General features: G+C 49.9%; 1 protein-coding gene and 1 long non-coding RNA gene across 2 annotated transcripts in view; one reads left to right on the forward strand and one right to left on the reverse strand.

The window, feature by feature from the left end:
* ADGRL1 (adhesion G protein-coupled receptor L1) overlaps positions 1–7,164 on the forward strand; it is a 47,725-nt gene extending 40,561 nt beyond the window's left edge. Inside the window, exons 13-24 of the mRNA XM_081501361.1 lie at positions 448–662; positions 961–1,131; positions 1,560–1,769; positions 1,889–2,109; positions 2,352–2,418; positions 2,903–2,994; positions 3,660–3,828; positions 5,107–5,235; positions 5,389–5,485; positions 5,567–5,695; positions 5,855–5,872; positions 6,337–7,164. Coding sequence (XP_081357487.1) covers positions 448–662; positions 961–1,131; positions 1,560–1,769; positions 1,889–2,109; positions 2,352–2,418; positions 2,903–2,994; positions 3,660–3,828; positions 5,107–5,235; positions 5,389–5,485; positions 5,567–5,695; positions 5,855–5,872; positions 6,337–7,079 — 2,261 coding nt within the window. The 3' untranslated portion in view covers positions 7,080–7,164. The remainder of the gene's footprint in view (positions 1–447; positions 663–960; positions 1,132–1,559; positions 1,770–1,888; positions 2,110–2,351; positions 2,419–2,902; positions 2,995–3,659; positions 3,829–5,106; positions 5,236–5,388; positions 5,486–5,566; positions 5,696–5,854; positions 5,873–6,336) is intronic.
* On the reverse strand, positions 29–24,123 carry LOC145510381 (uncharacterized). Its single transcript, XR_014056985.1, has 3 exons — positions 23,993–24,123; positions 11,560–11,646; positions 29–1,793 (listed from the first exon to the last, which is right to left on the reverse strand). It is a non-coding gene; the product is annotated as an uncharacterized LOC145510381 (long non-coding RNA).
* Between the last annotated feature and the right edge of the window lie 447 nt (positions 24,124–24,570).

The raw sequence follows: 24,570 nt of genomic DNA on the forward strand, positions 1-24,570 counted from the left end.
TGATCAGGCTGAAGACTCTGATAAGAGGTTGGAGCCCATAGCAACACTCAGAGGTGTCCTTCATTCAAGCTAGTGTAACATTTCAAGGGATTCAGGGGGACCCCACAAAGCCCCACAGAACCTCAGACAGTTTGAAGGAGTCACTCCTGTGCGACAGCAGTTGATCCTCAGAGTTTAGGGCAGGTTGTGCCATTTGAGATGAAGGCACGGAGAGGTTAGGGATTTGCTCAAGGTCACACAGAAAGTGAGAGGTGGGTGAGGTGTGTCCTGGACCACTACCCTGCCACTGGGAACTGCCTGCAACTGCGCAGTGGTCCCACAGAAGGGTTTCCAGAGCCCCGCTTGCCTGGGCGGCAGTCTGACTTCAGAGGTCCCAACGGCCAGTGTAACTGGAGGGCAGCACCAGCCAGGGGCTGACAGCACACCTGCTGGGCCTGTCCTACCTAGGAGTGGTCAAGGTTGTCTTCATTCTCTACAACAACCTGGGCCTCTTCCTGTCCACTGAGAACGCCACGGTGAAGCTGGCAGGCGAAGCAGGCTCGGGGGGCCCAGGGGGCGCCTCCCTGGTGGTGAACTCGCAGGTCATCGCAGCATCCATCAACAAGGAGTCCAGCCGAGTCTTCCTCATGGACCCTGTCATCTTCACTGTGGCCCACCTGGAGGTGAGCTGAGATGCCCCCTCCTTCCGTGAGTGTCCCAGCACCCTCTCCTTTCCCAGGCTGCAGATCCATACCCACCACTGTGTGTTCATCCACCCCGAGAGCAAGTTACAACCCCTCCCTAGAGAAGCAGCCCCCCAGCCCCCACCTTAGCAGCTCGAGCCATTTGTCCCCAGAGACCTCAGACTGTGACCTGGAGCCGGAAGCCCCAGGCATGTCTCTTCTGCTTGTCCCCATGATGGGGTGTGGGGGCTGGAGCTGGACTCCCAGCTCTAACCCCCCGGCCCCCACCCCACAACAGGCCAAGAACCACTTCAACGCTAACTGCTCCTTCTGGAACTACTCAGAGCGCTCCATGCTGGGCCACTGGTCAACCCAGGGCTGCCGCTTGGTGGAGTCCAACAAGACCCATACCACGTGTGCCTGCAGCCACCTGACCAACTTTGCTGTGCTCATGGCGCACCGCGAGATCGTAAGCTGGCTGGCGCCCTGCTCCTCCTGGCGGACCTGCTTGCTGGCCCAGCCTTGCATGGCATCGTAGAGAGCACTGCTTGGGTGCTGCCAGGGAAGGCCACCTTCATGTGCATGTGGGGCCCGAGTCTTGCCCAGGGCAGGAGGCCACATGTCTGGCTCTCCCTAGTCCGGGTCCCACCTTCTCCCAAGGCCCTCTGGAGAAGCAAGTTGGTGTCAACCTTTGTCATCTCTCCATAAGCCTGCCAGAGCATGGGCAGTGAGCGTGCCATCTGTAGAGGGGTGGGGGCCTGGCTAGTTGACCGAGGTGGGGCAGAAGGCCAGGTAGGTGGCAGAAGGCCCAGTGGGCTGCCCCTCGTGGATCCTGGCCTGGCCTGTGTGTGTGTGCAAGGCCTGGGGTGCTCAGCACGCCCCCTGCTCCTTCCCCAGTACCAGGGCCGCATCAATGAACTGCTGCTGTCGGTCATCACTTGGGTGGGCATCGTCATCTCCCTGGTCTGCCTGGCCATCTGTATCTCCACCTTCTGCTTCCTGCGGGGACTGCAGACTGACCGGAACACCATTCACAAGAACCTCTGCATCAACCTCTTCCTGGCGGAGCTGCTCTTCCTCGTTGGGATAGACAAGACTCAGTATGAGGTGGGCGGGACTCCAGGGCAGGAGCTGAAGGAAGGGGCGGGGAGGAGAGGTGATGCCCACTGGCCGGTTGGCGGCCAGGCAGCCCCTCACCTGTGTTGCTTCCCCGCCCCTGCCCCCAGATTGCCTGCCCCATCTTCGCGGGCTTGCTGCACTACTTCTTCCTGGCTGCCTTCTCCTGGCTGTGCCTGGAGGGTGTGCACCTCTACCTGCTGCTGGTGGAGGTGTTTGAGAGCGAGTACTCCCGCACCAAGTACTACTACCTGGGCGGGTACTGCTTCCCTGCCCTGGTGGTGGGCATTGCGGCCGCCATCGACTACCGCAGCTATGGCACCGAGAAGGCGTGAGTGGCCCCTCCACCCCTCCACCCAGTCTCCTCCTTGCTGGTTCCCTGCTCAGCAGCCTCCCTTGGGCCAGGACCCTCAGGGCACTGGCCTCCCTTCTCCTGAGCTCTGGGGCCCCAGCCATTTGAGTCCCTGGGCCCTGGGAGTCAGAGGGAAGGAAGGGCCCCCCCTTCCCCTGCCCTCCTCACTTCTCTCTCCCCTACCCCCCACCCCTCCCTTCCCGGCCCTGCTTCCTTTACAGCTGTTGGCTCCGAGTGGACAATTACTTCATCTGGAGCTTCATTGGGCCCGTCTCCTTTGTTATTGTGGTGAGTTGGAAGGCAGTATCCCCAGCATTGAGTCTGTCCTTCATCCAGACCAGCTCTGACCCCTAGACCCCCATTCTCCCCAAGCCCTTGAAAACTGAGCAGCCAACTGAGGGAAAAAGAGCAGCATGTAAAGCTCCAGCACTGAGGTCTACCTGTCTAGGAGCTGTGGTGTGAGCTCCTGCTCTGTGTCAGGCCCCAGGCCCTGTCCCCCCAGCCCCGAGAGCCACATGAACAGTTACACCAGTTGTCAGGCACCTAGGGGCAGGAAATGGCAACCTGCTACAGGATTCTTTCTTGGGAAATCCCACAGACAGAGGAGCCTGGGGGGTATAGTCCATGGGGTCGCAAAAAAGTTGGACATGACCGAGCACACACACCAGCAGAGGGGACCCTGCTGCAGGGGGGTGGCAGCTGAGATTTGGTCGGGAGCTGCTGCCCGGAGGCAGAGGGACTGCGGGCCAGCCCTCCCCTTGCCCGCCTCCAGGTGAACCTGGTGTTCCTCATGGTGACTCTGCACAAGATGGTCCGGAGCTCGTCCGTGCTCAAGCCTGACTCCAGTCGCCTCGACAACATTAAGTGAGCACCCCTCCCCGCACTCCTGCCCTGGGACCTCTGAGCTGGGCCCAGCCTCTCCCAGGCTTTCCTGAAAGGTGGTGTTCTCACCTCTGGTGTTGCTTTTTAAGGACAAAGGTGGTGTTTTACTATGTTCTTTATGGATCTGTTTAACGAGTATTAGAAAACATGGCATTAGCACATCCAATGATGGTTTTAGGCATATCATTGCTTAGGGTGAGACTGACTTCACAGAGCAAGTCCAGGGAGTCCCCTGGAGGTCCACTGGTTAGGTTTCGGTGCTTTCACTGCCAAGGGTGTGGCTCCCCCTGGCTGGGAAACTAAAGATTCCACAAGCCGTGCAAATGGCCGAAAAAGATACGCCAGTCCGTTTCAGGGTGACTTAAAGACAAATAGGCAGCAGAAGATAGATTAAAGGTTTGGAAATGTGGCCAAGAGGACAAAGGATGCAGGAGAATGACTGGCTATTCAAAGAACCCTGACCTCCCAACCTCCACATGCCCCCCAGGCCTAGCTGGGCTGATGAGTCTTGCTGGGCAGGCCCGCTCACCCCAGGGCAGTGTCCAGACTTGCTGGGATGGGGACATGCAGCAGGGCCCTGGGGGTGGTGTCTCCGATGGCGATGGCGGGGACTCTAACGTCCTGTGTCCTCCCCACCCACCCCCCAGATCCTGGGCCCTGGGGGCCATTGCGCTGCTCTTCCTGCTGGGCCTCACGTGGGCTTTCGGCCTTCTCTTCATCAACAAGGAGTCGGTGGTCATGGCCTATCTCTTCACCACCTTCAACGCCTTCCAGGGGGTCTTCATCTTCGTCTTTCACTGCGCCTTACAGAAGAAGGTGAGTTCCGGGGAAGGGAGCCAGGGGCCTGCCTTCTGCGGCGGGACCTGTGTCTGCCTGGAGGGAAGCACAGGCTCAGGCAGGTTCTAGCCCTGGGTGAGGAAGGTTCTGGAAGAGAGCAAGATACAGGAGCCCAGAGGAATGAGAAAGCAAGACAGATGTGGGGAGTCAGGAGAGCTCAGGGCAGGGACACAACTTGGGGTGTAGAGCAAGCGTGTGGAGGGAGCCGGCTCCGGGTGCCACCCAGACAGAACATTTCCTACTTTAATAGTCACAGGGTAAACCGTGAGTTTTGTGGTGACAGGAAGTTTCCTTCTTAAATAAAGGGTGTTAAAGTCGGAATCTTAAAAATAAAATAAAGAGGTAACAGAAGCAGAGGAATGTGGAGAAGAGCATACAGGCTGTAGACTCAAGACAGAAGCCAGGGAAACGGAGCCAAGGAGTGTTAGACTTCGTCTTGAAGGCAGTGGGGAGCCCCAGTCAGGCCGTTGTCAGTCTCGGAGGACAGTGAGGTGGGTAAGGCTGCACAGGGAGTGAAGAAGGCAGGGATCACTGGTCTTGGCTGCAAGGTCAGCTGTGTTCCTGTTCTGATCGAAGGTCCCCACTGGACACACAGTGGCAGTGACATCCTTAGAGAGCTCCCCTGCCGGCCCATGGGGCCCAACCTGGGCTCCCCCTTCTCTTCCCTTTCCTCCGGCCATGCTCTGTCTTCTGTTCCCTCAGACACGCAGACGTGGACCTTCCTCAGGGCTTGTCCCCTGGCCCTCCCCAGATATCTGCGAGGCCCACTGCCTTGTTTGTTTTAGGGCTTTGCCAAAACGTCTCTTTAGTGAGCTCACCCGCTCCTCCATCTGTTGGAAATCACCACCCCCAATCTTGCCGCCAGCACTGCCTAACCCCCGGCCGTGGTTCTCTGGGCAGACATCCTACTTAACGCACTGATGCTGTAGATGTGTTCAGTCTCTATCTGCTGAAGATACCAGTTCTGAGAAGTAGGGCTTTGTTTCTGATTTGCATCTGTCCTCGGGGCCTAAACCACACTTGGCATCTAGAAGATGCTCCTTGAAGATCTGAGCGAATGAACAGATGAGAACTTAATGGTGAAGGTGGAGAAAGGAAGATGGGCCTGAGTGAGAAGAGAGCCTGCTAGGCTGACCGCTGGGGACAGGAGGAGATGGCGGGGTTTCTGATGCTCACCAGGAGCCTGGTCTCTGGACTGCCAAGGCTGGGGCACTTACTGCCAACTGCCTGTCCTCCTCACCCCCCTCCCCCCCGCAGGTGCATAAGGAGTACAGCAAGTGCCTGCGTCACTCCTACTGCTGCATCCGCTCCCCGCCCGGGGGCGCCCACGGCTCACTCAAGACCTCAGCGATGCGGAGCAACACCCGCTACTACACAGGGACCCAGGTACCCAGGCCAAGGCCAGCTCCCCGGGGCTGAGGGCCGGACCCAAGAGCCCCAGGGGCGGGGCAGTTCTCCGCCCAGGTCCCTGGTGGTGCCCATCAGGCACAGGGAGGACGGGCGGCCCGAGGGCCCCTCACGGCTGGGTTACGTCCCCAGAGCCGGATCCGGAGGATGTGGAACGACACCGTGAGGAAGCAGACGGAATCCTCTTTCATGGCGGGCGACATCAACAGCACCCCTACGCTGAACCGAGGTGAGGGGGCACTCCTGAGCCCCACCTGCACTCCCTTTGAGGTTCTCCCAGCTGCCTCGTGACCTCTTCCCTCCTGGGCAGGTACCATGGGGAACCATCTGCTGACCAACCCTGTGCTGCAGCCCCGTGGGGGCACCAGCCCCTACAACACCCTCATTGCCGAGTCGGTGGGCTTCAACCCCTCCTCGCCTCCAGTCTTCAACTCTCCAGGTGAGAGCACACTGGTGCCGGGAGAGGGTGCCGGGTCTGGGGGTCAGGAGGGTCTCTACGCGGGGCACCCTCATGCCTCCTGAACTGGACGGAGCCTAGACTTGGTATTCTGAGCCTGCTCTCACCTTCTCTCTCTTCCCTCCTGGCCGGCACCTGCAGGGAGCTACCGGGAACCCAGTAAGTGTGACTATTTGCTGGTGACGTTTCCAAGGGTGGGAGGGGAATGCGACAGCGGCCCCCTCAGGTGACCCCATCTTAGAGAGAAGAACTGGGGTGCCCCCCACACACATACAGGAGTCTCTGGCTTGGCATCCGGCTGGATGATGTTGCATTAGGTGGGGAGTGAAGGTGATGGAGATCACGGGAAAGGGACCTGGCCACGCAGGCTCATACTGCTGAGTCTCCAAGCCCCCAGGTGGAGGGGACCCTGGGGAAATCGGTCCCCACACCCACCCCCACTAACCCTCTGCTGAGCTGGTGTCCCCACTGCCAGTGAGGAAGAGAGGGAATAGAGGACCCCAGACCCTAGGGACGGGGTGAACCCAGGGAAAGCCAGGTGAAGGCAGATACCCACCTCCCATGTGGCCCACATCCCTTCCACTGCCCAGCTCTCCTCCTGAGCCACTCCCTTCTGCTTGCAGAGCATCCCTTGGGAGGCCGGGAAGCCTGTGGCATGGACACGCTGCCCCTCAACGGCAACTTCAACAACAGCTACTCCTTGCGAAGCGGGGATTTCCCTCCGGGGGACGGGGCCCCCGAGCCCCCTCGAGGCCGGAACCTGGCCGACGCTGCTGCCTTCGAGAAGATGATCATCTCGGAGCTGGTGCACAACAACCTGCGGGGGGGCAGCAGCGGAGCCAAGGGCCCTCCACCGCCGGAGCCCCCGGCGCCGCCAGTGCCAGGGGGCGGTGGGGAGGAAGAGGCCGGCGGGCCCGGGGGCGCTGACCGGGCGGAGATCGAACTTCTCTACAAGGCCCTGGAGGAGCCACTGCTGCTGCCCCGGGCCCAGTCGGTGCTGTACCAGAGCGATCTGGACGAATCGGAGAGCTGCACGGCGGAGGATGGAGCCACCAGCCGGCCCCTCTCCTCGCCTCCAGGCCGGGACTCCCTCTACGCCAGTGGGGCCAACCTGCGGGACTCGCCCTCCTACCCGGACAGCAGCCCCGAGGGGCCCAGTGAGGCCCTGCCCCCACCCCCACCTGCACCCCCTGGTCCCCCCGAAATCTACTACACCTCGCGCCCGCCGGCCCTGGTGGCCCGGAATCCCCTGCAGGGCTACTACCAGGTGCGGCGGCCCAGCCACGAGGGCTACCTGGCGGCCCCGGGCCTTGAGGGGCCAGGGCCCGATGGGGACGGGCAGATGCAACTGGTTACCAGTCTCTGAGGGACCTCACGGACCAGGGGCTGGTGGCCCGGGCCAGGGAGGGGACCCTGGGCGGGGGTCTGGTGGGAGAGGGAGACGGATGGAGACAGTGGCCGATGGGCCACTCTCTCCAGGCGCCCCTTGGCCGTGGGCCCTCCAGGCCCCTTGGGGGCTCCGCTGTGGGGGCCCGAGGTGCAGGGTTCACAGACAGGGTTTCCCACCAGCCATGCGCACCAGCTCAATTTGGGGGAAGTACAGTGAGGAGCCAAGAGGTCCCCAGGGGAGTGAGGAAGGAGACATTGGAAGGGTGCAGCCCACCCTTGACTTCCCCCGCCCCCCTACCCTTCCTGCTCCCTGGAGGGAAATGAGGGTTCTGCTTTCCCTGGGCCAAAGGCCCTGCTGGATGAAGCCTGTCAGCTGCTCCTCTCTTTGCAGCCGGAAGTGCTGCCGACTGCACCCAGATGGAGCAGTGGGGGCAGGACAGATGGACAGGTTCCTCTGCACTCCAGTTCCCTGCTCCTCTTCGGAGACTGGGGCTTCTGGCCTGGGAGAGAGCCCTCGGGGAGAAAGCCCCAGGGCGAGAGGAACAGGCGGTTGTGGCTGGTGGTTTACAGGTGGAACTTTCTCTGAAGCTCCTTCTCTCTGCTCTTCGTCCCTGCTTTCCCGGCAAGCCTGCCCCCTCAGCCCTCCCTGAGTGCACCCAATGACCCCCTCCCTTGGGGCGACTCCTGATGAAGCACAACTCCCCGCAGGGCCCCCAGCCCACAGGCGTGGCCATATTTGAGCAGTTCCCAGTCCTGTGGGCTCGGCTATCTGGGGAGCAGATTTTGGGTCTGGAGCTCCCTGGGGAGTGGGTCCTGGGCTTGGATCTTTCCCTAGGGGGCCCTCTTACCCCCTCTCCTCTCTCTTCCTCCTCCTCCTCTTCCCCCATTGCTGTAAATATTTCAATGAAATGGAAAAGAAAAAAAAAGACAAAAAAAAAGAAAGAAAGAAAGAAAATCTCATCACTTGAAGCCACCGGGAGCCTGCGGCCCGGCCAGCCCGGGGCTTCTCCGGAGCAGAGCCGCGCCGCTGGGCCTGGCAGCCAGGACTTCTCCATCTACGTGTGCATCCCCCAGCCGGGGTGGGCGGGCCACCAGAGCAGCTTTTTACAATCCAGAGACAAAAAACAAAATCTAGAAGCAACATCGAAACAACCTGTTTCCTTCCCCCCACCCGGCACCTGGTTCTGTCGCCTCTCCCCGTCCGCCTCTCCCTGGCATCAGTCAGCCCTCCTGGGGCGTGTACCTCACTGCCTGCCCCAGGGCTCAGCCGTCTCCCCTGCCCCTCCCCATGACCTGGGGAGACACCCTCACGCCCAAAGATGCTTCTGCCGAGATGGCTGCACTGTCCCTTTGAGTTCCTGCTTGTATATTGCTTCTGGGACTCTGGGCCTGGGAAGAAGGGGCCGATTTCCTGCCTAGAGAAGTTGACAGGGGAAGGAAAATGAGGGCAGCAGTGTTTGCTGGGGGCAGGTATGACTGAGAAGGAAGGACTGGGAGTGGTGAGATGGTCGTCTTTCACGGGGTGGGGAGGCTGAAGCTGAGCGATCGCGTTGCCTCCCCTCACCCTCCCACAGGAGAGGCAAAGCCAGGTACTAGGGCCTGGCTGGGATCAAGACAGCCATGTCCTGAGGGCTCAACCCCAAGCCTGCAGACACGAGAAGCTCCAGGCTTGGGGTGTCTCCTGAGGACCTCTCCCAGCCCCCTCTCCAGTCTGTCTCCCTGGCCTTCCCAGCAACCCCCCCCCCACCTCTTTGGGGGTAGCATAGTCCCATTCCCATAGCCCAGCCCTGTCATTGCCATTTCCCCAGGGGTAGCCCTCCACCTTTGCCCTGACCCCTCATCTCTTTTGTCCCTCTTTTCTCACAAGTGCCATGAGTTTTCAAACATCTTGGGGTCTCAGCCTGCTGCTGCCATGAACTTCTTTGGGTTCAGGGGGAGGGACTCTAGGGAGGAACTGGGGGAAAGGGGCGGAGAGGTGGCTGGAGGGACCCTTTGTGCTGCTAGAAAGCCCCTCCCTTCTCCTGAGGAGCTGGGGCTGGCTTGTCCCCATCAGTTAGGGGAGAAGGGGCCAGACCAAAGAGGTGGTTTGTCCCATGCAGGGGGACAGATGTGGGGAGAAGGTTAAGGTTGGGTTCCATCTGTTTTCTGGAAGGGAGGCTTAGCCCCTTTCACCAGACCATGGGCAGGTCTGAACGGTGAGCGGAAGGAAGGATGGGAACAGTCTTGCCCCGGTGGCTCCCTGAGGAAGGTATGGAGCAGCTCTGTAGCTTTCCTTGATTTCATTAGGCCAGAACTTCTCTCGGGGGACTAGAGAGCTGCTGGGAGACAAGGGTAGGTGGGAGGGTGGGCCTGGCCCAGGCATCAGCCAGGCTAGAGAGTCAGACCACCTCTGGCACCAGCAGAGAGGTTTGGAAGAGGTGGGGGGGTGGTTGGGGGAGAGGTCCCAGGGGACTGGAGGCAAGCAAGGAGTCCCACTTCCTCTCCCCTGCCCAATCCTCCTTTTATCTCTCCAGACTCTGACAATCAAGGGGAGAGAGAGGGTGCAGCGGGTCCCGTGGCTCCCGTTCCAGCCAGAATCCCCAAGGTGGATGCCCAGGCCTCAGAGCTGTGTGGCAGGGTCCCCTGGTCGGTAGGTCTGGACATACTGTAGTCCAGCACAAGGCTACCCTGAGCGCCCAGGTGTCCCCCCACCCCCGCCAGACCTGGTGCCTTGATGCCCCCACCCCAGCTGGGACAGTATAGGGAAGGAAGGGTCTTGGTTTCCTCTCCTCCTCCCTTCCTTGGGCTCCTGAATTCATTTGCTTTGAAATCTTGTTAATTATTTTTCTCCGGGTTTGGTGTTTTGGGTTTGTTTTTTTGGGGGGGGATTGGTTTTCCTTGCCTTCCTTTCTCTCAGCGTCTCCACCTCTTCCCCTGTGTCTTTCTCACTGTCTCTCTGTTCCTCTTCTCTCACCCTCAGTTTCTCTCTGTCCATTTGGGCCTCCTCCCCTCTTCTCCCATGACCCCAGTCCCTCCTTGGTCTCCTTTTCGATATGCCAAACCAATTTTGGGTCGAGTGCATTTAACGAGAACAAAACAAAAGGCTCATAACAACAAGAACGTTTCAGAAAAAAACAAAAAGTTAAAAAAAAATTGTTGAGTCAAAAATCAATAAAGAAATTAAGATTTCTTGGAATGACAAGAGTGGCATGACTCATTGCGGTGGGGGGGGGGGTTGGGGGTGTGTGGTGAGAAGCAAGTGAGCTGCTCTTTACAGAGCATCCGTGTGAGGCTGTGACACTGTGAGGAACCGGCACTGCTGTTCAGAACTCATGGCAGAGGCCTGGTGAGTCAGAGAACCATCCATGTTCACAGCACTTGGTAGGCTCAAGGGCCTAGCTGAGCAATGCAGGTGCAATTTCTCTCTAAAGCCTCATAAATGCTCTGGGTGGAGGGCACTAGAGCTCCATTTCACAGGTGGGGAAACAGGCTTATAGCACCTGGATGCACATCCCAGTCTCTGGGCTAGGCCACTGTACTACGTTGTGTCTCAGACAAGCCCTTCTTGGCCCGGACACCTGTCCACAGGCTATGTTAAGAGCCAAGCCCAGGAACCATACGCTGCACCTTGTGTGATTCCAACTGCCGTTCCTAGACTCCCACACGTTACTAGAGTGGTGCATTTTTGATCGTGACAGCACAGTGGAATGGCATCATGTGTATTTCACTTTCTCAACTATAGCAGCCAGTGTTCAGAGAGAGAGGAATGACCAAACAGTGCAAGAACCTCTCTCCATGCCCGTCTGCCCTCAACACAGGCATCTGGGGTACCACCCTCTGCCATTCCTCTCCCCAGCTACTCCTTCCCAGTCTCCATGCTGCTTCCCTCTCATCTCCTGACCTCTTAATGTTGACAGGCCTAAGAGTTCAGCCTTGGACCTTTACCTACACTCACTCCCTGGAAGATCTCATCCTATTTCATGGTTTTAAATACAGCTGACACTTGAGCAACACACCACCACAGGGGTCCACTCAGATGAGGATTTTTTTTTAATAAGTATATTGGAAACATTTTTGGAGATTTGCAACAATTGGTAAAAACTCAGGTATAGCCTAGAAATATAAAAAAAACCTCAAGGTATGTCATGAATGCATAAAATATATATGGATCCTATTTTATCATTTATTACTATAAAATGTGGGCTTTCCAGGTGGCTCAGTAGTAAAGAAACCATCTGCCAATGCAGGAGACCCTGGGTCGATCCCTGGGTTGGGAAGACCCCCTGGAGAAGGAAATGGTAACCCACTCCAGTATTCTTACCCGGGAAGTCGCCTGGACAGAGGAGCCTGGCGGGCTACAGTCCGTGGGGTCACAAAAGAGCCAGACATGATTTAGTGACTTAACAACAACCATAAAATATATACATATAGATTATAAAAAGTTGGAAGTTAAAACTTATCAAAACTTCTGGACTTACAGACCATACATGGCGCCACTGACCACACGAGGCTCCCATAAAGCAATCATTGCTGCTTCTTCATTACCAATCTGTGATGCATTATACCTGTAAATAAAAATGAATTTCTTTTTCACAGTTATCTAATTTCATTTTTGATGTCCAGTGTTAGGAATATGTGTAACATCTACAGTGTTTTTTGTATTATATAAGAAAACATTGATGTAGGTACTGAGAGACAATTCATCTTGTAGACAGATGAGGTAAACTTACAGTATTGATAAATATAGTACAGTATTGTAAATGTATTTTCCTTATGATTTTCTTAATAGTTTCTTTTCTATAGCTTACTTTACTGTAAGAATACAGGATATAATACATATAACAAACAAAATATGTACTAATTTACTGTTTATGTTATTGGTAAGGCTTTCAGTCAACAGTAGGCTATTAGTAGTTCTGGGGGAAACAAAAGTTATACATGGAGGGACTTCCCTGGCAGTCCAGTGGTTAAGACTCTGTGTTTCCACTGCAGGGGACACAGGTTCAACCCCTGGTTGGGGAACATGCTGTGTAGTGCAGTCAGAAAAAAAAAAAAGTTACACGTGGATTTTTGATTGCACAAGGGTCAGCACCCCAAACTCCTGCATTGCTCAAGGTCAGCTGTACTATCTATTATACTGATGAGTTCCAAATGTAGAGCTCCAGCCTGAACATCTATCTCGAGCTCTAGATTCATTTACATCCAACGAACCACTAAACATCTTCCCCTGGGTGTCTGGTAAGATCAAATGTAATTTGTCCTGAACCCAGCTACACACACAGACACAGACACACACAACTGCTCCAGTTCCTCCTACTGGCTTCACCTTGATTAACAGCAAGTCCATCCTGAGACTCAAGATAAGACCCTTGGAGCCTCCCTTGAACTCACTCGCTGTTTCACGCTATGCTATGCTATGCTAAGTCGCTTCAGTCATGTCCGACTCTGTGCGACCCCATAGATGGCAGCTCACCAGGCTCTGCCGTCCCTAGGATTCTCCAGGCAAGAATACTGGAGTGGGTTGCCATTTCCTTCTCCAATGCATGAGAGTGAAAAGTGAAAGTGAAGTCGCTCAGTCATGTCCGACTCTTAGCGACCCCATGGACTGTAGCCTACCAGGCTCCTCCATCCATGGGATTTTCCAGGCAAGAGTACTGGAGTGGGGTGCCATTGCCTTCTCCCGCTGTTTCATACCCCACGTCTAATCTGAAGCAGGTGCAATGGTGGCTCTAACTTTAAAATACCCAGAATTAACTAGTTCTCGCTACCTTGGTTCAAGCCCCCACTGTCTCTCACCAGGACCATGGTAACAGTCCACAAACTAGCTCCCTTGTCCCTCTTCAGGCTTTTCTCAACACAGAAACCAGAGTGATCTCAATAAGCATATTTTTGTCCCTCCTCTGCTTAAAGCCCCGAAGGCCTCCTCCTGGCCCAGACAAAAGGGCCAGGACAACAAAATGGCCCACAAGACTCTCCAGCATCAGATCTTGTCCCCATTGCTCTCTTCCTTCCCTCCACTCCAGTCAGACTGGGGTCCTCACCATCCACAAACATGCAGGCAATCTCCTGTCTGCCTCAGGACCTTTGCACCGGCTGTTCCTAGGGTTCACCTATTCTCCTGGCAGGGCACATGAAAATCAGAGCTTCCCAGCAGGCCTTACCAAGCTACTCCATTTAAATGGCAATTGCTGCTCCAGAATTCCCTAACCCCTGTTTTTGTCTCCCATCTCACAAACTATCTTTTTTGCTTGTTTATTGTCTGCCTCCCACCTCCCACACTAGAATATAATGCACAAGTCACATCCAATTCTTTGCGACCCTATGGACTATACAGACCATGGAATTCTCCAGGCCAGAATACTGGAGTAGGTAGCCTTTCCCTTCTCTGGGAATCTTCCCAACCCAGGGAAGATTGCAGGCGGATTCTTTACCAGCTGAGCCACAAGATAAGCCCAAGAATATAATGAATAAGGGTATTTTTCTTTTCACTGCTGTTTCCTACTGTTTAGCACAGTGTCTGACACACTGTAGGTGATCAATGAATATTTGTTAAAAGACATAAAACTGAATGGAGCATCAGACCCAGAGTAGGCCTAAGACGAGTTAAAACCCTTCCCTCAGCAGCTCTCAGCTCCCACACATTGTTCTGTGTGATGCTGATGTTAGTTCAGCATGGCCCTGAAACCTAAGTTCAACAGTTTAGCTGGTGCCCAACGATATCCTATGCTGACGAGGAACTAGTTCTACCGGACTTACTGAGAGATGCTCTGTGAGCAAATTCAGGAGATTCAAGCAGAGTTAAACTTAATTATATGTGATTCTGACCTCATGCTCTTTGAAATTTAATCGTGGCATAAGGTGAGATTCTACAACAAGGCCAGTTCTTCCACCTTTTTGCCCTTTACTCTCCCAGGACTGCACACACATGACTCCTTCCTCCACACATACAGCGAAACCTGCTGTGCCTGACAACCTGTGACCCTCAGGGCTTGTTACTGGCACCCATCCACACTGGGGGCAACCATATGCACGTGCCCAGGAACAATAACACTTATGTTGAGACTCCTTTCAAAGCTCTTTGCTACATTTCATCTTAATTATCATAAGATATATATTATTATCCCCACATATCAGATGAGGAAACTGAAGTTAAGAATGATTAAATGACTTACTCAAGTAAGATTACTAAGCCGTTAAAAGTGCCCACACCCTGCAGATACCTTATGTATATTGTCCAATTTAATCCTTCCAACCACCCAATGAGACAGGTTTTACTTAGCTCCATTTTACACCTGCAGAAGCTGAAGCCCAGAAAGGTTTAAGAACACACCGAAGTTCAGCTGGATAATAAGAGAAAGTTGGACCAGGCCTCCATCTTGGTCTTCTGACCCCAGGGGCTGCATCTAGGGTTGTCTGCACTCAGCTGCAGTTACCCCCCCTGCCCCTCCCACTTCCTGCCAAGCCCACTAGGCACACACTTAAGGGGGGCTGACTATATGGGCTCCCCACATCAGAGGAGACACCCACAAACTGTGCCAAACCCTGATGGTCCCTACATAGCTAGTATGTTAGAGGACTATCCAGAGAGGATTTATGTGAGTTAAGCTAGAGGGAAGGCCCTGATGCAGAGCAACGGAGGCTTCTCTCAGATTCCTAAAGGACTGAAAGCACTGGAGCCTCTACCGTTGAGAAAACCTCCTCTCTCCCATAAACTCTTGGGAAGGTCTAGAGGTGCTAGGCTGGGGCTACCCCTTTATCCCCACAATATCCTCAGGCTTATTCTTTTCTTTTTAATTTATTTTTTAATTGAAGGATAAATGCTTTACAGAATTTTGTTGTTTTCTGTCAAACCTCAACATGAATCAGCCATGTGTGTGTGTTAGTCGCTCAGTCGCGTCTGACTCTTTGCGACCCCACAGACTGTAGCCCGCAGGCTTCTCTGTCCATGGGATTCTCTAGGCAAGAATACTGGAGCGGATTGCCGTTCCCTTCTCCAGAGGATCTTCCCGACCCAGGGATCGAACCCTAGTCTCCTGCATTGCAGGCAGATTCTTAACCATTTGAGCTATAGGGAATCAGCCATAGGTATACATACGTCCCCTCCCTCTTGAACCTCCCTCCCATCTTCCCCCTCTAGGTTGATACAGAGCCCCTGTTTGAGTTCCCTGAGATACATCATTCTTTCTTCTTTATTTTTGGCTGCACTGGGTCTTCGTTACTGCACATGGGCCTGCAGTGAGCGGGGTCTACGCTCGAGCTGCAGTACACAGGATTTCTCGTGGCTTCTATTGCAGAGCATGGGCTCTAGAGCACATGGGCTTCAGTAGTTGCAGTGCCTGGGCTTAGCTGCCCTATGGCATGTGGAATCTTCCCGGACCAGACACCAAACCTGTGTCCTGTGCATTGGCAGATGGGTTCTTAACCGCAGGGTCACCAGGGAAGTCCCTCCTCAGGCTTATTCTGTTCCTCTCTCACCTTTTCAAACATCTCAGTCATGGCAACAAGCTGCGATGACAGGACCCACTCCCACTTATATCCCTTCCTACGTCACTGGGCCACTCCTTGATGAAAACCCTTGTAAGCACGACTCTTCTATCTGTCCTGCCCCACTGTTTTCCACCATCCTCTGCCTCTGCCCAAGTGATACCAGCTTCTCACAACTGAAGCCCTCACTTTAAGCCAACCAATCCTCTCCTGGGAATTGACCCTAAGGAAATGCCTGTGTGTATGAAGACTGCGATAAGAAGGTTCGCTGCAACAAGACTTCTAAGAATGAAACACAAGATAATCTAAAATTTCAGCACAGAGAACTGTTATGTGAATAATGCACATCCATAAACAGAATACCATGCAGCCATTCAAAATGATAATGTAGAAGAACACTAAATGATGTGAAAATATATTCATAATAATCCTAAGGGTAAAAACCTACATATAAAAACAAGGTAAAGTATGACTTTACTTTTGTTGTGACGGCATGTATATATAAAAAGTGTGTATATACAAATATGAAACTGTATGTGTGTGTATAAATATAAAATATATGCAGAATATAAAGCTAAACATCAGAATATTAACAGGGGTAACTTTAACTTTCTTGCAACTCTGTATTTTAAAAATTGTTTGCATTACACATATATTACTTTTGCAACAGGAAAAAGTATTTGTGTGTCCTACTTTCTATGGAGGAACAAAGGCCAAGGATAACCAACACAAATGGAAGAAGAAAGAACAAGGTGGGGAATTAGCCTTGCCAAGACTGGTGATAGTGTGTTAATATTTCACACGATAGGGTGTTGGCAGGGGAAGAGACAAAAAGTCTGAGGGAAGAGACCTGTGGCTAGATGGAAACTTGCTCTAGGCAGAGATTACAAATCACCAGGAAAAGGATGGATTAATCCAGAGGATCTGATATTTTCTGGTCTTGAGCTCCCTTCACTCTTTTAAAAACTGATTTTAAAAATAATGGTAGGGAGGGGGATGTCTGGGAGGAGCACAGAGGATTTTTAGGGCAGTAAAGATACTCTGTATGATACTATAATGATGAATATATGTCACACATTTGTCGAAGTTCATAGAATGTACACCAAGAGTGAATCTTTCTGTAAGTTGTGGATTTAGGTGATAATGATGTGTCAGTATAGGTTTATCAGTTGTAACAAATTCACCACTTTGGTGGTGGATGTTAATGGTGGGTGCTAGGATGTTAATGCATGCACGAGGCAGAAGGGGATGTGAGAAATCTGTCATAAACCTAAAACTGCTCTAAAAAATTAATTTTAAAAAAATTAATGAGGACCCTAATGAGCTGTTCTTTAATGGGACTAGGGATTATATCTATTTATATTTACTAAATGGGAAATTAAAACTGAGAAAAATTTAAAATATTTAAATTAGCTAATAAATCTTTTAAATGTTAAAATAACCTATTTTATTAAAAAAACTGTATATTTTTTTAAAACAGGTAGTGAAAAGAATGGCATTGTTTTACATTTTTGTAAAGCTCCTACTCTCTAGTGTAATGAAAGAGGTGGATTCTCACATAGGTTTCTACAATCAATCTGTTGCAATTGGTTGTTTTGGTCGAAGTATATGAAGAAAAGCCAGCCTAACAAAGACATGTAGTTGGAAAAGGGAGGAGTGTTATAGCCTTTTCAACTAATTGGGGATATTTTACTTGGTTACTATACCAAAACTCAACAAGTGGTGGTGTATTAAAGTTAGTTACAATGTGGAGTATGAAACTGTATCAATAAACTTTTCATACTGTTACATTAGAACTCATTAGTCTATTTTACAAATTTTGATCTTTTATGACTGATTTTGTAACATCATGCATTGGTCTTTAGGAAAATATTAATATGCTGAATAATTATGTTTCACTATATAGTATTTTTTTAAAATATGTTAATTGTATCACCACTGATCTCATCAGTTCAGTTCAGTTCAGTTCAGTCGCTCAGTCGTGTCCGACTCTTTGCAACCCCATGAATCACAGCACACCAGGCCTCCTTGTCCATCACCAACTCCTGGAGTTTACCCAAACTCATGTCCATTGAGTCAGTGATGCCATCCAGCCATCTCATCCTCTGTCGTCCCCTTCTCCTCCTGCCCCCAATCCTTCGCAGCATTAGGGTCATTTCCACTGAGTCAACTCTTCGCATGAGGTGGCCAAAGTATTGGAGTTTCAGCTTCAACATCAGTCCTTCAAGTGAACACCCAGGACTGATCTCCTTTAGAATGGACTGGTTGGATCTTCTTGCAGTCCAAGGGACTCTCAAGAATCTTCTCCAACACCACAGTTCAAAAGCATCAATTCTGCGGCGCTCAGCTTTCTTCACCGTCCAACTCTCACATCCATACATGACTACTGGAAAAACCATAGCCTTGACTAGACGGACCTTTGTTGGCAAAGTAATGTCTCTGCTTTTAAATATGCTATCTAGGTTGGTCATAACCTTCCTTCCAAGGAGTAAGCGTCTTTTAATTTCATGGCTGCAATCACCATCTGCAGTGATTTTGGAGCCCCCAGAAATCAAGTCTGACACTGTTTCCACTGTTTCCCCATCTATTTCCCATGAAGTGATGGGACCAGATGCCATGATCTGAGTTTTCTGAATGTTGAGCTTTAAGCCAACTTTTTCACTCTCCTCTTTCACTTTCATCAAGAGGCTCTTTAGTTCTTCTTTGCTTTCTGCCATAAGGGTGGTGTCATCTGCATATCTGAGGTTATTGATCTTTCTCCTGGCAATCCTAACTCCAGCTTGTGTTTCTTCCAGCCCAGCATTTCTCATGATGTACTCTGCATATAAGTTAAATAAGCAGGGTGACAATATGACAGCCTTGACGTACTCCTTTTCCTATTTGGAACCAGATCTCATCAGGAAAGCCTTCAAATATTGAAAAGTTGGGGACTTCCCTGGTGGTCTAGTGGCTAAGACTCCGTGCTCTAAATAGAGAGCCTGGGTTCAATTTCTGGTCAGGGAACTAGACTCCACATGCCGCAACTAAAGATCCTACATGCCACAATGAAGACTGAATAGCCCATGTGCCCCAACTAACTAAGACCCGGAGCAGCCATATATATATATATATATATATATATATATATAAGTTATCAGGCTCACGGTGATGAATAAAAGCTTCCCAAATGTCTGTTTTGCTTAAACGCTCAAATATTATCACTGACAACACACCGACATTCTTCCTCCTAGTGACAACTCACTTAATTCATTTCTGAGAAAATATATGGCCAATATCCTAATCTGAATAACTAATAATTAGTGATTATTCAGTAAAAATGGTGTTCATGAAAAAAGTAGGCTGTTCCACCTCCACTCAAACTGGACAAGTGCATTACTTCCTTGCCATCATTCTCTAGCATGCAACAGAAGTGCTCTATGCAAATGTCCCATTTCACCACCCGTAATATTAGGAAGACCTGCTGTAGGGCTAAGCTTTAACACAATTACTACTTTCACTGCTCCTTCAAGGACCCTCTTCAGTGAAACTGTTTCACCACTGAGCGTGTGTGAGGTAGTGAGGAACACAATGACGACCACCACACAACACAGTGACACTGCACTGATCCCTGGAAGTGGCCAGCAGTTTTACTAACTGTTGCTTTTGTACCAACAGTGCACAGACAACACAGCACAAATGACAAAGGCAAATAATGCTTTAGAATATTATGAAAACAGTTTATCTCATGGATTCCCTAAAAGGTTCTTAGGGATCCCCAAGGGACTATATTTTGAGAACCACTGGACTACTCAATAAATGGAGTTGAAGCTGAAACAACTGGTTATCCATCTGAAAAAAATTAAACCTACCTCACATCATAAACAAAAATAAATTCCAGTTTGATTTTTTTTAACCTAAATATGAAAAGTAGAACTTCCAGAAGAAATATAGTAAGATATCTAATTGACCTCAGTGTAAGATTTCCTAAGCAAGACACAAAAAACACCAACTGTAAGTAGATTTATAATTCTGATGACATTAAAATAATGATGATGATGACAGTAATAATAATAAATTCTGAACATCAGTACAACCATAGAGCAACTTCTCTGGCAGTCCAGGGGTTAAGAATCTGCCTTGCAACACAGGGGATTTGGGTTTGATCCCCAGTTGGGGAACTAATATACCACATGCCTCAGAGCAACTAAGCCTGCGTGCCACAACTAGACAGAACTAAGACCCAGTGCAGCCAAATAAACATTTTTAAAAAAGAAAAAGACACCATACAAACAAAAAGGCACACCTCACTTATAAGAAGTCTTGCACTCAGTAAAATGAAGACAATCCAGCAGGAAAATGGACAAAGATATGAATGGGCAATTCATGGAAAGCAAATGGTCAACAAACATGAAAAAAGTTCAATTTCCTTTGTTAATCAGGGTAATGCAAACTGAAACCAGTAATTCACACCCACCATAAGGACAAGTATGTAAAAGTTTGACAACAGCAAGTGTGATAAGGACACAGCAACAGCAACTTTGTTAGCAGGAGTGAGAATTGGATCCATCATTTTGAAGAACACACTGGCAATATCTAGTCAAGGTGAATATTCCCAAAACTCAGCAAATCATCTCCTAAGTGTGCATCCTAGGGAAACTCCTGCACGTGTACACCAAGAGCCATGCACAACAATGAACACTACAGTGCTGTTTGTAAGAGTGGAAAACTGGAAACTGGGCTTCCCTGGTGGCTCTGTGGTAAAGAATCCACCTGCCAACGTAGGAGACATGGGTTAGATCCTTGGTCCAAGAAGATCCCACATGCTGAGGAGAAACTAAGTCCGTGTGCCACAAATATTGAGCCTGTGCTCTAGAGCCCAGGAGCCAAAACTACTGAAGCCTGGGAAACCTAGAGCCTGTGCTCTGCAACAAGAGAAGCCACCGCTGTAAGAAGCCCATGCATCACAGCTAGAGAACAGCCCCTGCTTGTCACAGCTAGAAAAAAGCCAGCACAGCAACATGACCCAGCACAGCCAAACATAAGTAAATTTTTTAAATTTAAGGAAAAAATAGAAAAGTGGAAACAACTTAAATAATAAGCAAGAGGTGGATGGATAAGCAAATTCTGTCCAACAAAACTTTCTGTGATCACACATTCTTTATTGGAGTTGTCTAATGTGGCAGCCACAAGCCATGGTGTCTATTAAAAATATGAAGTGTGGCTAAGTAACCAGGGAGTTAAATTTTTCATTTAATTTGGATTAACTGGAAAAAAAATAGCCACACATGGCTAATGGCTACCGCATCACCCAGCACAGCTATACAGCAGGGAAAATAAATGACTGGAGCTATACATGTGTCACAAATACATCTTAAAAGTATTATGCTTGACCAAAAGAAAAAAAAAAGGGCTTCAGAAGGTAGGGCTGGTACGACGAGAGGCAAGGTAGGTGTCTAGAGTGAAAATTTTAGGAGGCACTTGCCTTCAGAGTCATGCAAGTACAGGTTGGCACTTGTGCGACTTGGAGGGTATGTGTCTTCTTAAATGTTGTGCCCTTGCTTTTCCTCCCCTTAATTCCAGCCCTGATGGGGTATAACACTGCGTTGAGGGGTCCTCAAGATAATCCCTAGCTTCTATGATTCATGAGGAGTATTCATAGAATTTAGCATCTAGCCTATTCAAGGTACGATTTTGTTTGGGTTTTTGTTTTTGGCTGCACCATGCAGCATGTGGGATCTTTGTTCCCTGACCAGGGACTGTGCCCTCTGCCATGGAACCACGAAGCCCTAACGACTGGACTGCCAGGGAATGATTTCTTACTGTGAAAGGACACAAAGCAAAATTGGCCAAGAGAAAAGGTACATGGGGCAAAGTCTGGAGAAAACCAGGCACAAGCTTCCACAAGTCCTTTCCTGGTGAAGTCATATGGGACTCCCTGAGTTCCTACAGCCGAGTTGTAACAACATGTGTGAAATGTCTACTGGGAAAGCTCAGCACCCAGGGTACTTGGGGCAGGAGAGGACTGATCAAGTTTCAAACTTCCAGACTCCAGAAGGAAAGCAGGTGCCGGACACAAACCACATTGTTCGTACCATTTAGGCACCACAAGCCACTTGCATTACTTAGGGAATGGAGAGAACTCTCCTGAAATCCAAGTTCCTATACACCAGCCAGGGTCAACCTTGCAAATAGGCCTTTCTAAGGACAGCGGTCTCAGGCCTGATACAGTTAACTCTTTTGTGCACAGGTATCACTTCTGTAGGGCTTCCCAGGTGGTGCTAGTGGTAAAGAACCCTGCCTGCCAATGCAGGAGACGAAGGTTTTATCCCTGGGTCAGGAAGATCCCTTGAAGGAGGGCATGGCAACCCACTCTAATATTCGTGCCTGGGGAATCCCGTGGACAGAGGAGACTGGCAGGCTACAGTCCATAGGGTTGCAGAGTCGGACACAATTGAAACGACTGAAGTGAATGGAGAGTTCCTACCATTCCCTAAATGATACAAGTGGCTCGCGGTGCCTAAACTGTACAAACAATGTGGTTTGTGTCCAACACCTGCTTTCCTTCTGGAGTCTGGAAGTTTGAAACTTGATCAGCCCCCTCCTGCCCCAGATACTGAGCTTTCCTGGTAGACATTTCACACGTGTTATCACAACTCTGCTGTAGGAACTCAGGGAGTCCCTTGTGACTTCACCAGGAAAGGACTTGTGGAAGCTTGTGCGTGGTTTTCTCCAGACTTTGCAGCAGCATCATTTCTATAAAGTTGTAGAACGTAACATACAATACTATATTTAAAGACACCTATTAAAGATATACAAGCATGTACAGAAAAATAAACACTAAATCCAAAATTGTAGCTACATCTGAAAAAAGGAGAGGAATAGGTTTGAGGCAGGGATATATAAGGTCTTTCAACTGCATCACTAATGTTTTACTTCTTAAGCTGGGTAAGGAGTAAAAATGTACTTTGTTATAGCATTTCTTATTCTTTTTTGAGTGAGTACACCTGAAATATTGCGAAAGAAAAATGATGACGATGCATTGCTAATGTTTCTTGTTTATGAAGTACTTTTCACATTCCAGGTACCATGTAAGCCCTTTATATGGATCTATTATTTTTTAAAAACAATCTACTGACAACTTACTACATGTGAGGTCCTGTGCTAAGCTCTGGAATACACTGAGAGGTCTGTATGAGACAGGTGGGATCACTGTCCGCAATCAGCTTTCAATCTACTGAGGAATAATAAGAGTTCCCTGGTGGTCTAGTGGTTAGGATTTGGGGCTTTCACTGCTGTGGCCCAGGTTCAATCCCCAGTCAGGGAACTGAGATCCCACAAGCCATGCAGCAGAGCCAAAAAAAACCCCAACATATCTACAGATTCTGTTAAGTGCTCCTAATAAGCAGGCTTCTGTGACTAATGAAGGTCTACTTTAACTAGGGTGGTACAAGAAGGCTTCTTCTGGAGAGACATCTGAGGTGAACCATAAATGATGAGAATGAGACAGCCAAGCAATTATCTAAAGGAAGCACATTCCAGGCAGAGGGAACAGCAAGTGCAAAGCCATGTAGCAGGAATAAAGTTCGGTGTGTTGAAAGACAGGAAATAAAGCCAGTAGGGCTTGGGAGTGGTGACAAGAGGGAGACTGGCAGCAGGTCAGTTGAGGCCACTGTGCAGGGCCTCCTAAGCCACAGTGAAGATCTTAAGTTTCATCCTAAGTATGATAAGCCTTTGAAGGTTTTAAGCAGAGTAATGACATGATCTGGTTTACAACTGAAGATTATTCAGCCAGCTGTAGGGAGAAGGCATTATAGACAGAGCCACTTTCTTCATTAGCACAAACAGACATAATGCTTGTGACTGATGAACTTTTCAGGCACTATGAAAAGGTTGGGGCTGAGGATAAGGAAAAAAAAGTTCCACGATGCAGAAAGAAAACTACAATGTTGTAATGAATAAATGTTTAATATCTAGAAAACAAAACAAAACAACTTCATCAAAGTTCATATTCATAAGCAACTGAATTACATTTGGAAATAATTTGAAAATTTCATTTTCTCAAGTCACAAAAATTCCTAAGGATGCCCAATGACTGCCAAGAACCCAGAGCCAATCATAACGGGAATTTTCTTGCAGCCAAATAGTTTCAATGGGGGAAAAAAATCCTTTCAATCCTACTTGAGATGGAGATACAAAAAAAATAGAGAAAATACTCTGAGCATCACGAGGCCACAGAGGAGGATGGATAAGAAATGCTAGTGTGGGACTTCCCTGGTGGTCCAGTGGCTAAGACTCTGTGCTCCCAATGCGGGGGCCCTGGGTTCAATCCCTGGTCAGGGAACTAGATCCCATATGCTTCAACGAATACCTGTGCAGTCAAATAATAAATAAAAAAAAAAAGAAAAGAAAAGAAATGCTAGTGGCTTGAAATGTACCGTTCAGGCTTACGTTCTACAAATTTGAATGCTGTTCAGGGGGCTCTTGGATTTCTCCCAGAAGATGACATCTGAGCAGAGACGTGAATAACAAGGAGGCACCAGAAAAGAGGTGGGGGGTGTCATGTCAGATTTTATGAAACAAAGAAGGTCAGTTTGGCTGAAGTTGTTATTGGCTATCCGATATCGGAAGCCACAGGGGATCACAAGCACCTGAATGTGGCTAGTGCCACTGTGAAACAGAACATTCCACGTCGCTTAACTTTCATCAATTAATGTTTCAATTTATCACCGACATGAGATTGAGTTCATGGGAACTTTTAACGTATGTTGGGAAACATTCGGGCATGTGAATCTCCATTTCAACTGTAAATTTTATGAAACCTCAACTATTTCTGGTGAAAACGAAGCGTCCGGATCACAGATGTGGTGTAACGTGTAAAACACACAGGTCTTCAAACCTTTAGTACTAAGTAACAAAATAAAAGATATCTCAGGTTCGTGTTTTTTTTAAATATCGATCACATGTTGAAATGATATTGTGGCTATACTTCATTAAGTTTAATATATTAAAAAATACATATTTTTAAC

Source organism: Giraffa tippelskirchi, chromosome 6, assembly GCF_054371585.1.
Source record: "Giraffa tippelskirchi isolate mGirTip1 chromosome 6, T2T-mGirTip1v1.2.pri, whole genome shotgun sequence".
In the NCBI taxonomy this organism is placed as follows: domain Eukaryota; kingdom Metazoa; phylum Chordata; class Mammalia; order Artiodactyla; family Giraffidae; genus Giraffa; species Giraffa tippelskirchi.